The 14,256-nt window shown below is 43.3% G+C and overlaps 1 protein-coding gene across 3 annotated transcripts in view; it reads right to left on the minus strand.

Annotated features, from left to right (window-relative positions):
* The window catches only part of ATP8B3 (ATPase phospholipid transporting 8B3), a 937,871-nt gene that overhangs the window by 409,758 nt on the left and 513,857 nt on the right, over positions 1 to 14,256 (minus strand). For all 3 annotated transcript variants that reach the window (XM_063915843.1, XM_063915834.1, XM_063915853.1), the window contains one exon: positions 9,686 to 9,850. In XM_063915843.1, coding sequence (XP_063771913.1) covers positions 9,686 to 9,850 — 165 coding nt within the window. The remainder of the gene's footprint in view (positions 1 to 9,685; positions 9,851 to 14,256) is intronic.

Raw genomic sequence — 14,256 nt, forward strand, 5'->3', positions numbered from 1 at the left:
ATTATATGACTATGTTGAAAATGTATTTCAGCGTAGGAGTTATAACAGGATTTTTATAACCTACCAGTAAATCCTTTTCTCGTAGTCCATAGAGGATGCTGGGGTCCATTTTAGTACCATGGGATATAGATGGTTCCGCAGGAGCCTTCGGCACTTTAAGACTTTTTAACAGTGTGAACTGGCTCCTACCTCTATGCTCCTCCTCCAGACCTCAGTATAGGAACTGTGCCCGAGGAGACAGACATCTTCGAGAGAAGAATTTACATTAAACTAGTGGCGAGATTCATACCAGCTCACACCACACAAAACATGCCACCTAACATGGCTTTCAACTTAACCCATGCTAACGTGCATGCATAACGCAACAGCAACTGCTGTGAACATCTTAACACATGAGAACCTGTGTAAAAAGACAAAATGTAGTTTGCAGGAAAAATGAGCACTGGGCGGGCGCCCTGTATCCTCTACGGACTACAAGAAATGGATTTACCGGTAGGTTATAAAAATCCTATTTTCTCTTACGTCGTAGAGGATGCTGGGGTCCATTTTAGTACCATGGAGATGTACCAAAGCTCCCAGTACGGGCGGGAAAGTGCTGATGTTCCTGCAGAACTGTCTGACCAAATTGAAGGTCGTCAGCAGCCAAGGTGTAAAACTTGTAAAACTTCGCAAACGTGTTTGCACCTGACCAAGTAGCAGCTCGGCAGATTTGCAATGCCGAGACACCCAGGGCAGCCGCCCAGGACGAACCAACTTTCCTGGTAGAGTGGGCTTTTACCGAGCTCGGTAAAGGCAATCCTGCAGTGGAATGAGCGTGCTGAATGGTACCTCTTATCCAGCTCGCAATAGTCTGCTTAGAAACAGGACTCCTAATCTTTTTGGGTCCATAGAGGACAAACAAGGATTCTGTTTTCCTTATCCGAGCCATTCTTGCAACATCAGTCCTCAATGCTCTGACGATATCCAAGGACTTTGAAACGGCTGAGGTGTCAGAAGCCACTGGCACCACCACAGGTTGGTTGATATGGAAAGAAGACGCAACCTTCGGAAGAAAATGCTGACGCGTCCACAGTTCAGCTCTATCTTCATGAAAAATCAAATAAGGACTCTTGTGTGACAGAACCCCTAATTCAGACACTCGTCTGCCTGAAGCCAAGGCCAACAGCATGACCACTTTCCATGTGAGAAACTTCAACTCCACCTCTTGCAGAGGCTCAAACCAGTCTGATTTAAGGAACTGCAACACCACATTAAGAGCCCATGGCGCCGCAGGAGACACAAAGGGAGGTTGGATGCGCAGAACCCCATTCACGAACGTCTGGACCTCAGGAAGGGAAGCCAACTGTTTCTGAAAGAAAATGGACAAGGCCAATATCTGGACCTTGATAGACCCTAAGCTCAAGCCAGCATCCACATCCGCCTGTAGAAATCGGAGAAGACGTCCTAATTGAAACTCCACTGCAGGAGACTTTTTGGCTTCACACCAAGATACATATTTTCTCCAAATACGATCGTAATGTTTCGACGTTACCCCTTTCCTGGCCAGAATAAGTGTGGGAATGACTTAATTGGGAATACCCTTACGGGCTAGGATCTGGAGCTCAACAGCCATGCCGTCAAACGTAGCCGTGGTAAGTCTTGATAAACTAACGGCCCCTGCTGAAACAGGTCCTCGCGAAGAGGAAGAGGCCGAGGATCTTCCAGTAGCAACTCCTGAAGATCTGGATACCAAGCCCTCCTTGGCCAGTCTCGAGCAATGAGAATTGCTCGAATCTTTGTTCTTCTGATGATCTTGAGAACTTATGGTATTAGTGAAAGTGGAGGGAACAGATACACCGACCTGAAACAATATTTCTGAAGCTTCTTGTTGAGACGTGATGCCATCATATCTACTTGAGGAACACCCCAACGACTTGCTACTTCCGCAAAGACCTCTCGGTGGAGACCCCATTCTCCTGGATGGAGATCGTGTCTGCTGAGGAAGTCTGCTTCCCAGTTGTCAACTCCCGGAATTAAAATTGCCGACAGAGCTTTTGCATGTCTTCCTGCCCAGAGGAGAATTTGTGTCACCTCTGCCATTGCCGCTCTGCTTTTTGTTTTGCCCTGACGGTTTATGTAAGCTACTGCCGTTACATTGTCTGACTGGATCTCTATGGGATGACCTTGAAGAAGGTGTGCCGCTTGATGAAGGCTGTTGTACACAGCTCTCAATTCCAGAATGTTTATGTGAAGGAGTACTTCTTGACTTGACCATCTTCCTCGGAAGCTTTCCCCTTGCGTGACTGCTCCCCAACCTCGGAGGCTTGCATCTGTGGTCACCAGGATCCAATTCTGAATCCCGAACCTGCGTCCCTCCAGGAGGTGAGAACTTTGAAGCCACCACAATAGTGAAATTCTGGCTTTTGTTGACAGGATTATCCTCCAGTGCATGTGTAGGTGCGATCCTGGCCACTTGTCCAGTATGTCCCATTGGAAGACCCTGGCATTGAATCGGCCAAATTGTAGAGCCTCGTAGGCTGCTACCATCTTCCCCAGCAGGCGGATGCACTGATTAATCGATACGTGTGCAGGTTTCAAAACTTGTTTGACCATTCTCTGGATCTCCAGAGCCTTTTCCACCGATAGGAATACTTTTTGTGCTTCCGTGTCCAATATCGTTACCAGAAATGATAACCTCATTTTGGGTTCCAATTGTGATTTTGGAAGGTTTATGATCCAACCGGGAAAGTGCAATGTTCTGCACTAGTTTCTCCCTGGATCTCGCTTTTATGAGATCGTCCAGGTAAGGAATTATGTTGACTCCTTTCCTGCAAAGGAGAACCATCATCTCCACCATCACCTTGGTGAATATTCTCGGAGCCGTGGAGAGCCCGAAAGGCAATGTTTGGAACTTTTAGTGGCAGTCCTGCACAGCAAACCTCAGGTATGCCTGATGCGGAGGGTAGATGGGCACATGTAAATAAGCATCTTTGATGTTCATTGACACCAGAAATTCCTTTTCCTCCAAGCTGGAGATCACCGCTCTCAGGGATTCCATCTTGAATTTTAACCTTTTCAAATAGAGGTTCAGAGTCTTCAGGTTTAAAATCGGTCTGACCGAGCCATCTGGTTTTGGCACTACAAACAGGCTTGAATAAAAATGCACACAGGGTTTGAATAATCTCGCAACAGTTTTCTTAATATGTTCTTTTATATATACAAATTGAATATATCATGGTATACTCTGTGCCACTGAATATATCTTTGGTTATCACTATTGTAAGGGTTGTTATGAACATGAGATCTGTATCAATATATAGAATAATGATAACATATCAAGATATTTTTTATTAAGGTACTATAACAAATGAATACTGAACGACTGAAAAAATATTCACCAGATACAAATTATCCTAATAGGATTGTCCACTAATATTTAATCTGAAATATCATAACAATATCTGGTATGAATGAATGAAAATTATAGTAATCAATTGATATTGATAGGAATAATAGAATGAGGGTTGATAAATTGCATTTTAAAAACTTAAAAAAAGGAAAAATAATAAAAAATCATAGATCTGAAATATATAAAAATTATTAAATTATGCAACTATCTATAATTCAATTATATTTAATAAATGCAAAAATAATAATAATAACAAATGCCATATGAAGGAATGGATTGTAGAAATTATATTTGGGAGTATATTTCTACTAGATAAATATACTAATATTTTGTAAAGTGCCCCCAATGGTAATAATAATAATAATAATAATAATAAATCTATCTGATTTCTTGAGTCAAAAAATTCTTTAATAACATAAAACAGTAGAATGTATCACCAATACAGAAATTGTTAATAATACATATTAATGGCATCATTAATGCCAAGATCTATGATTAATTATACAATAGGATTCGAATGAATGAGTGAAGAATGACTGACAGGTCTTAGATCCAATCAGGATAGGATATGAGGGATATAAGGAAACGGAAATCTTGGCTCTGGTTAGAGCCCTGAGGAAGCCTAAGGTGAAACGGCCGTGGGCTGCTTCCGAGCGGTGTAAAAAACTCAAACTGAAACCTGTGTGATAAATGTGTCTGTAATCATATTATTATTGTCCCACCTAGCTAAGCCGCATTTGACTATAGGAGCGCTCTCCCCCGTGATATCCGCTGCCAGCAGCGGAGTGAAGACGTCAGACGGAGAGAGGAGGGAGAGAGCGGGGGAATCCCGGCGCCAGCCCTTACACACGCTGAGCTCGGTGCGGCCAGCGGTAATAAGACAGGCGGCCACTCTCCTATGTGTACTCACTATCTGTGCATAAAAAATATATATGAGTTGGGCAGTAACTATAGATATTGTGCCTGATCAGCCTGCATTTCCCAACATTAGGAGAAATAAAGAAATTAAAGGGAGTATTATTCAGTGTTGAATAAATACAATTAATGAGAAGTATTATGTCCAATTGTTTAATGCATATAGCTAACTTTGTGGGATGGAACTCAGATTGTTACCTATAAACTATTAGATTGCCATCAATAGTAAACTCACTAGATATAGTGGGAAACCTATCCTTAAATATACAAGGAGTGGTGTGTCATTCACAGACAGTTAGTGGATGAGTCATCTCCCTTTTGTGAAGAATCAATGGTGACACATCATTGAAACAATTTAAGCAATATTACAAACAGCTACAGTTCATAAAAGCATTTTGCAAGTGTTGTAATTGTGCCTGGCAGAAAAATAAATAATAATACTGTTAGCTTGTTACACCTATTAAAAGGGCAGTTTATAGGTTAACACCAAGAAAGACATAAATATTGAATTTTGTTATAGGCAATCTAGCCTTTATTCGGTTTCACACTTTGAGGGATCACCAATCGGAAACTAGTAGTTTTTATTATCACATACTGTTTTTCTTATTCACACTATACTTTAATATTTCACCAATTCCCCAAATTATTTTAATGCATACCTAATAAAGATTAAAAATTTTAAGAAAATGAACAGTGGTTGAGTGCGTCCAAATAAAAATGCTTCTTTCTTCTTTTTTCATTTCTAGGCTTGAATAAAACCCTTTTTCCTGTTGTGACACCGGAACTAAGGAAATTACGTTGTCTTGACATAATTTCTGTATTGCGTTCAGCACCTTTGTTCTGTCCTGAACAGAAGCTGGTAAGGCTGATTTGAAAAATCGGCATGGGGGAAGGTCTTGAAATTCCAATTTTACCCTTGGGATACTATCTGTAATACCCAAGGATCCAGATCTGAGTGAATCCAGACCTGGCTGAAAAACAGTAGACGTACTCCCACAGGGGAGCCCCAGCGTCATGCTGAGGTTTTAGCAGAAGTAGCTGTTGACTTCTGCTCCTGTGAGCCTGATGGTGTTGTAGATTTTTTACCTCTTCCTCGCCCTCTTCCTGTGAAGAAGGGGGTACTCTTTGCCTTTTTGGGCCGAAAGGACTGCATCGTATGAGAATTATATCCTTTCCTAGGTGGAGCAGCTGCGTAAGGCAGAAATGCTGACTTGCCTGATGTAGTTGTTGAAATCATGGCATCCAGCTTGTCTCCAAAGAGGGCTTCTCCATTGTAACGGAGCACCTCAATATTCTTTTTTGATTCCGCATCAGCATTCCATTGGCGGATCCACAGCACCCTGCGGGCTGAAATTGCCATAGCGGAGGATCTTGAACTCAGCAACCCAATATCCTTCATAGCTTCAACTAAGTAACCTGCAGCATCTTTGATATGGCCGAGAGTTAGGATTAACTGTCAACTGTGTCTATGTTAACAAGCAAGTTGTCAGACCATTTTCCCACAGCGTTACCCACCCACTCACAAGCAATGGTGGGCCTGAGCACCGTTCCGTTAGCCGTATATATGGATTTTAGGGTTGTTTCTAATTTACGGTCAGCTGGATCTTTTAATGAGTCTGAACCTGGGGCAGGCAAAACAATTTTCTTAGACAGCCAAGAAACTGAGGTGTCTATCATTGGGGGAGACTCCCATTTGTGCCTGTCTTCCTCAGGGAAAGGGTACGCTACACGTATCCTTCTGGGAAGGGTAAATTTCTTTTAGGGTTAGCCCAGGATTCTTCAAAGAACGCATTCAAATCCTTTGAAGGAGGAAAAGTCACTTGTTTTTTTATTTAATTTAAAATAATCCTTTTCCTCTGGGACAAGTGTTGTTTCAGGAAACTCCAACACTTCCTTTATAGCAACTATCATACATTGTATGCTTTTGGCTAATTTGGGGTCTACCCCTCTCAAATCCCCAGTGTCGACGTCAGAGTCGGAATCTGTGTCTGTGTCCCCTTGCATTATCTGGGAACTGGATGGGACCCGAGTGGATGATATGGAGGGGTCAGTAAACAGTGCATCCTCAACAGACTGCCTCCAATATTTAGTCTGTTGTTCAGACTCAGAGAATTTCTTTGCAAGCATTGACATTATTTTGCAACATTCTCACCCACTCCGGCTCTTTCTGAGAGAGAAGGGCCACCACATTACCCTCTTGTGCATCTAAAATGGGTTCTTCCTGGAAAGAACCCTCCCCAATGTCTGACATGTTACACACACACACACACACACACACACACACACACACGGGATCTATTGGGGACAGACCCACACTAAAGTCTGACAGAGAGACACAGAGGGATTTGGCAGTCCACACACTGCAACTTATTGTTAATTGTGGAAATATTACCCACTTACAGCGCATATACCAATAATAGGCCCACAGACCTAATTATAATGAACACTTTCTGACCCTTCTATAACACCCTGTACTTGTATCAGCGTTGTCATGAGGAGAAACAATGTTCAGGAGCTTCACATTGGAGTTTCTGCAGGAGAAAATGGCACCCAGTGAGTGTTCTGGCAAGTCTGAGGAGAAGCCCCGCCCCTCAGCCTCAGCAATGTAATATTTACACTGGCTGGGGATGGCACATCAGCGGCTGTACATGTATGTACCCTTTTTGCCAGTGAGAGTAAGGTTTTAAAACATGCCCTCAGAGCAACCCCCCTCCCCCGTGCTCTGCACCCTTGTGCTGAGAGACATGGCGCGCAGCGTCCCGCCGCTGCACGTGTACCTGTATGCCGCCAACGATGACCAGGGGATCCCCTCTCTGCAGGACTCCGGTAATATACTCACCAGCCTTCTGACTTCTGCCTCTGTTAGGGGGTGGCGGCAGTGCTGTGGGAGTGAACGCTGGCCGGGCTTGGGCTGTGTTCAGTACCCTTCAGGAGCTAATGGTGTCCTGTCAGCGGAAGCAGAACCATTAACTAATTGAGAAGTTGGTTCCTACTTCCCCCCCTAAGTCCCACACAGCAGGGAAGCTGTTTGCCAGCAGCTTCCCTGTAAAATAAAAAACCTAAGAAAGTATTTTTCCAGCAAAGCTCTGTAGAGCTCCACTAGTGTGCATCCAGTCTCCTGGGCACATTTTCTAAACTGAGGTCTGGAGGAGGGGCATAGAGGGAGGAGCCAGTTCACACTGTAAAAAAGTCTTAAAGTACCGAAGGCTCCTGCGGAACCGTCTTTACCCCATGGTACTAAAATGGACCCCAGCATCCTCTAGGACGTGAGAAAAGAACTTTGTTAACCAAAATAGAAATGTCAACTGGGGGAACGCAACAATAGGGATCATTCCGAGTTGATCGCACGCTGCCGATTACGGGTTCAAACAGCATTGTTGCTGTGCAATGCTTCTAGTGATGATTCCATTCGCACAGCCGTTCGCAAGGAGACAGAAAGAGGGTGTTTATGGGTGCCAACTAACCGTTTTCTGGGCGTGGTAGGGAAAACGCAGGCGTTTGCAGGGCGGGTGTCTGACGTCAATTCCGGGACTGAACAGGCTGAAGTAATCGCAAGGGCTGAGTAAGTTCAGACCTACTCAGAAACTGCAAAAAAACTTTCGTCCCACTCGGTTGCACATGCGATCGCACACTTTCAAAGCAAAAATACACTCCCCCATGGGCGGCAACTATGCGTTTGCACGGCTGCAAAAAGTAGCTAGCGAGCGATCAACTCGGAATGAGGGCCAATGTGTAAGACACCAATAATTCAGTCTTTGAGAGGTTATGTGTAAGTTAGAGAGAGGAAGTCAACTGCAGAGAGTAGTGTTAGTTATAAAAACCGGTGTTATGAAGGTCCAGCGTCATGCAGCTCAAAATATTCAATAATTTAACAAGAAGAAGTTTAAATGAAAAAAGGAAGAGAGCTACAGTAGCATTGTTTCTTAAGAGGCTCCAAGCAAAGGGAGACACTGCAAGAGCAATTATAGAGATTGAATAAGTCACAGAAGTTTGTCTATGAAACTGCGACACATGCTAAGGAAGACCACACTCCTCTTTTTAGGTACACCCCTGCATCCTATTTTTTGTAGTTGCCCCCTTTCAATCAGTGTGTGCAAACTTGTTTCATTGTGAGTCCGTCAAGAAATGCACATACTGGAAATAGTGAAAACATCACATTAATGTATGTTCTGCAATGCATGACAACTTCCTTCATTATTTCTAAGTATTCTATTTTTCTTTAATAAATGTGCTCAACTTAGTATCATTTATGTTTAATCAATCATGAAAGTCACGGGACTATCTTATTCCAAGTGTCTTGTTGTGTGTTTGAATTTTTTTCACAATTGATAAACATGCACCAAGAATGCTTTTTCAAGAAATGCCATGGTAGGTGCAGAAAGGATGTGGCACTAAGATTCCTGGTTTCATCATCTATGAGGACAGTGCTCTGCAACCAAATCTAAACAAGGAACGCTCACCTAAATACTCCACTATTTAAAGCCTAATTACGTATTCTCATTCCCTTTCCTTTCGCATGTTGGTCCATATTTAGTTATATTTAGGCATATACTCAGCCAGGAACAACTTCAATCCCATTTCAACTGTACATCAGAAGATACCATTTTCAGGTGCTAGGTCACAATATTTAGATTAATAAAAAAGTATTCATCATAACTTATGGGCCTGTTAACCATATTTTAAGTACCAGGCAATGTTAATCATACTAGGTGTCCCATTGGGTACCTAAAAATGAATGGCATTTTTAGGTACCGAATGGAGACACCTAGTATTAAGCAAACTCTGAAAAGTTTGGTTGTGAGTATGCATGCATGTCCTCAGGTCATAAATGCGCAGAAGGATGGCACGGGAGATGGAAAGTAACATTGCTACCTCTATAGAAGTGGTACTGATTATGGTGATATCTGCTTTTTGGAGCAGATGTCCCTGGACAAGAGCAATGCTGAATTGCTCATGTAATTAAGTATCTCCCACCACAACTCACCAGCCCCCAATGATAATGGGCCCCTAAATGAGGTCCTGAAACTAATGTAAGAAGATGGTACTTGACAGTTTCCTTTGTTGTTTCCTCTAAATGCCATTTAGCATGGCTGTTCATGTCATCTTTTTTAATGAGGAAGCTTTCTTTAAACATGTAAATCATTATGTAATATACATTACTTTTATTAGTGACGTCTATTGTAATATTGAGCTATAATCAAATAAAATAGGGATATATAGATCTATAGATACATGCAGATACTTCAGATAGATTATGTCTAGTACTTCTAAATTGTCCCCTGATCAAAACTAGCAAATTATTTCATTTCCAATATAGGGAAATATACTTTGTTTTTCTAATTTAAATTATTACATTTAAGTTATAAAAGGAAAAAGTTTTACCATTAAGTTACTTTCCATTTCATCATAAACCATTTCCAGACACTGTGCCCGATTCTTCAGAGTAACACTGGCTTCATGGTGTCTTTTACTCCACTCTGTATACACGGCAGGAGCCACGTCTTTAAAAGCAACACATAAAGTTCTGAGAGTCTCCTGTGCAAACATCTAGATCAAGAAAGTTCAAGACAGAATAGTAGAAGTATAGCAGTATATAAAATATTATGTGAAATCAATATTAGAGACAATGGGGTATATTTACTAAAGTTCGTATTTTCCCGTTTGAGGTCAAAGTTCAATCACGAATGACATCGAAAGTGTAAATATGCAACTTTTTGAATTTAGTACGACTAATTTACTAAGCTGCCGTATTCTGCATTTTCGGTTTTACCAATGTCGATGGTATTCGTATTTTTAGGCAGTGTTTTACGTGAGTGACTTGTAAAACACTGCCGGCTTTTATACAATGAATCTCGGCCGGATCTGAGAGATCCGTGCTGGGCTTCATTGTGCACTTTGTAAAAAAAAAAAAATCAGTGTTAAATTTAAAAAAAAAAAATGCGTGGGGTCCCCCCTCCTAAGCAAAACCAGCCTCGGGCTCTTTGAGCCGGTCCTGGTTGCAAAAATATGGGGGAAAAAATGATAGAGGTTCCCCAATATTTAAACAACCAGCACCGGGCTCTGCGCCTGGTCCTGGTTCCAAAAATACGGGGGACAAAAAGCGTAGGGTTCCCCCATATTTCTGAAACCAGCACCGGGCTCCACTAGCCAGATACATAATGCCACAGCCGGGGGACACTTTTATATAGCTCCCGGCGGCCCTGGCATTACATAACCAACTAGTCACCCCTGGCCGGGGTACCCTGGAGGAGTGGGGACCCCTTCAATCAAGGGGTCCCCCCCTCCAGCCACCCAAGGACCAGGGGTGAAGCCCGAGGCTGTCCCCCCCATCCAAGGGCTGCGGATGGGAGGCTGATAGCCATTGTGTAAAAAAATGAATATTGTTTTTAGTAGCAGTACTACAAGTCTCAGCAAGCCTCCCCCGCAAGCTGGTACTTGGAGAACCACAAGTACCAGCATGCGGAGGAAAACCGGGCCCGCTGGTACCTGTAGTACTACTACTAAAAAAATACCCCAATAAAAACATAAGACACACACCTTGAAAGTATAACTTTAATACATACATACACACCTCCATATACACATACTTACCTTATGTTCACACGAGGGTTGGTCCTCTTCTCCATGTAGAATCCATGGTGTACCTGTGGAAAAAATTATACTCACATACTCCAGTGTAGAAGCCTCTTCTTCTTGTAATCCATTTGTAATCCAGGTACTTGTCAAAATAAAAAAACGGACACCCGACCTCGCACTGAAAGGGGCCCCATGTTTTCACATGGGACCCCTTTCCCCGAATGCCAGAAACCCCCTCTGACTTATGTCTAAGAGGGTTTCTTCAGCCAATCAGGGAGCGCCACGTTGTGGCACCCTCCTGATTGGCTGTGTGCTCCTGTACTGTATGACAGGCGGCACACGGCAGTGTTACAATGTAGCGCCTATGCGCTCCATTGTAACCAATGGTGGGAACTTTGTGGTCAGCGGTGAGGTTACTTTCGGTCACCCGCTGACCACAAAGTTCCCACCATTGGTTATAATGGAGCGCATAGGCGCTACATTGTAACACTGCCGTGTGCCGCCTGTCATACACTACAGGAGCACACAGCCGATCAGGAGGATGCCACAACGTGGCGTTCCCTGATTGGCTGATGGAACCCACTTAGACATAAGTCAGAGGGGGTTCCTGGCATTCGGGGAAAGGGGTCCCATGTGAAAACATGGGTCCCTTTTCAGTGCGAGGTCGGGTGTCCGTTTATTTATTTTGACAAGTACCTGGATTACAAATGGATTACAAGAAGAAGAGGCTTCTACACTGGAGTATGTGAGTATAATTTTTTCAACAGGTACACCATGGATTCTACATGGAGAAGAGGACCGACCCTCGTGTGAACATAAGGTAAATATGTGTATATGGAGGTGTGTATGTATGTATTAAAGTTATACTTTCAAGGTGTGTGTCTTATGTTTTTATTGGGGTATTTTTTTAGTAGTAGTACTACAGGTACCAGCGGGCCCGGTTTTCCTCCGCATGCTGGTACTTGTGGTTCTCCAAGTACCAGCTTGCGGGGGAGGCTTGCTGGGACTTGTAGTACTGCTACTAAAACAATATTAATTTTTTTACACAATGGCTATCAGCCTCCCATCCGCAGCCCTTGGATGGGGGGGGGGGGACAGCCTCGGGCTTCACCCCTGGTCCTTGGGTGGCTGGAGGGGGAGGACCCCTTGATTGAAGGGGTCCCCACTCCTCCAGGGTACCCCGGCCAGGGGTGACTAGTTGGTTATGTAATGCCAGGGCCGCCGGGAGCTATATAAAAGTGTCCCCCGGCTGTGGCATTATGTATCTGGCTAGTGGAGCCCGGTGCTGGTTTCAGAAATACGGGGGACCCCTACGCTTTTTGTCCCCCGTATTTTGGAACCAGGACCAGGCGCAGAGCCCGGTGCTGGTTGTTTAAATATGGGGGAACCTCTATCATTTCCCCCCCCATATTTTTGCAACCAGGACCGGCTCAAAGAGCCGAGGCTGGTTTTGCTTAGGAGGGGGGACCCCACGCAATTTTTTTTCAAAAAATAAACACTTTCCCATCCCCTTCCCACTGATAAACATGCACGGATCTCATGGATCCCTGCATGCCTATCCAAACACGGGATAAAAAAGCAGGTCTGTTTTTTTTTAGCACTTTTTCACGAATTGTATTTCTGCATGGCAGTGTTTGGCTATTGTCGGCAGTGTTTGTGATTTGCACTTTTTAGTAAATTACCGATTTCTACCAAATTGCAGGCGTATTTGACCGATGGTGTATTGATTCGTGATTTTTTTCCTAGGACTTCCAAAATATTACGAATGCCCTCACCACTGCCGAGATTTTTGCTTAGTAAATTACCGAAATGACACTTTGAAGAAAAAACGGCATTTCGGTCAAAATCGGGACCTTAGTAAATATACCCCAATATTGTATATATTTGAAATGAGTACATTATTACTAAATTAGCTTTTCTTACCTACTTCTATTAACAATAGATGAGCACTACAGTTCATACAAATACCAGTCTTCATCATCAGTTCGCACTTAAATAATCCTCAATTCTGGAACTAAGATTTTTGTCACCTGGGACAAGGCAGTAATTTGGCACCCCACCCCCGTGTCTCTGCAACATATACACCTAGTAACACAGCACCTCTAAGATTATCACACAACGCATACCTCTATAATAACCCTGTACCTCTAGAACTACAACACATACACTCAAAAACACTGCATCTCTAGAAGTACCACACATACTGTACACCTAATAACACTGCACCTCTAGGAGTACCACACTTACACCTACTAACACTGCACCTCTAGGAGTACCACACATACACCTAATAACACTGCACCTGTAGGAATACCACACATACACCTAATAACACTGCACTTCTAGGAGTACCACACATACACCTAACAACACTGTACCTCTAGGAGTACCACACATACACCTAATAACACTGCACCTGTAGGAGTACCACACATACACCCAATAACACTGCACCTCTAGGAGTACCACACATACACCTAATAACACTGCACCTCTAGGACTACCACACATACACCTAATAACACTGCATCTCCTGGACTATACCACAACACATTCAGTATGTCTATAGCCAGGCATATTACATGAACTAGCTATGTCACTCTATTGAGCTTTTTTTGTTGCTTGCAAGCCTGACAAAAAGTGTTTTATGATGACATATACTTATAAAGATGACTTTCCTAACATGGTTTAACTGTCATGTATATGGTGATGCTAGGCTCAGAAGACAAAATAGACGTACAGTAGTCACAAGTTGATCACATTATGCAGATTATTACCACACACACAAACTTTCCTTGAATGTGGGGTAAACAGAGCAGCCATGGAACATGTATCGCCAATCAGTGGGTTGGTGGCTGCATGGTATTGTAGGCCCACCAGTGCCCAAACTGCTAGTGTGATATGACTCATGTGGGCTCCAGAAACATGAATGTCACAGCTCTCCCCTCTTTCCAGGAGCTGTCAATGAGCATTGGAAAATAAGAATTTACTTACCGATAATTCTATTTCTCATAGTCCGTAGTGGATGCTGGGAACTCCGTAAGGACCATGGGGAATAGCGGCTCCGCAGGAGACTGGGCACAAAAGTAAAAGCTTTATGACTAGCTGGTGTGCACTGGCTCCTCCCCCTATGACCCTCCTCCAAGCCTCAGTTAGGATACTGTGCCCGGACGAGCGTACATAATAAGGAAGGATCTTGAATCCCGGGTAAGACTCATACCAGCCACACCAATCACACCGTACAACTTGTGATCTGAACCCAGTTAACAGTATGATAAACGTAGGAGCCTCTGAAAAGATGGCTCACAACAATAAACAACCCGATTTTTGTAACAATAACTATATACAAGTATTGCAGACAATCCGCACTTGGGATG

The sequence above is a fragment of the Pseudophryne corroboree genome, chromosome 1 (genome assembly GCF_028390025.1).
Source record: "Pseudophryne corroboree isolate aPseCor3 chromosome 1, aPseCor3.hap2, whole genome shotgun sequence".
Taxonomy (NCBI): Eukaryota; Metazoa; Chordata; class Amphibia; order Anura; family Myobatrachidae; genus Pseudophryne; species Pseudophryne corroboree.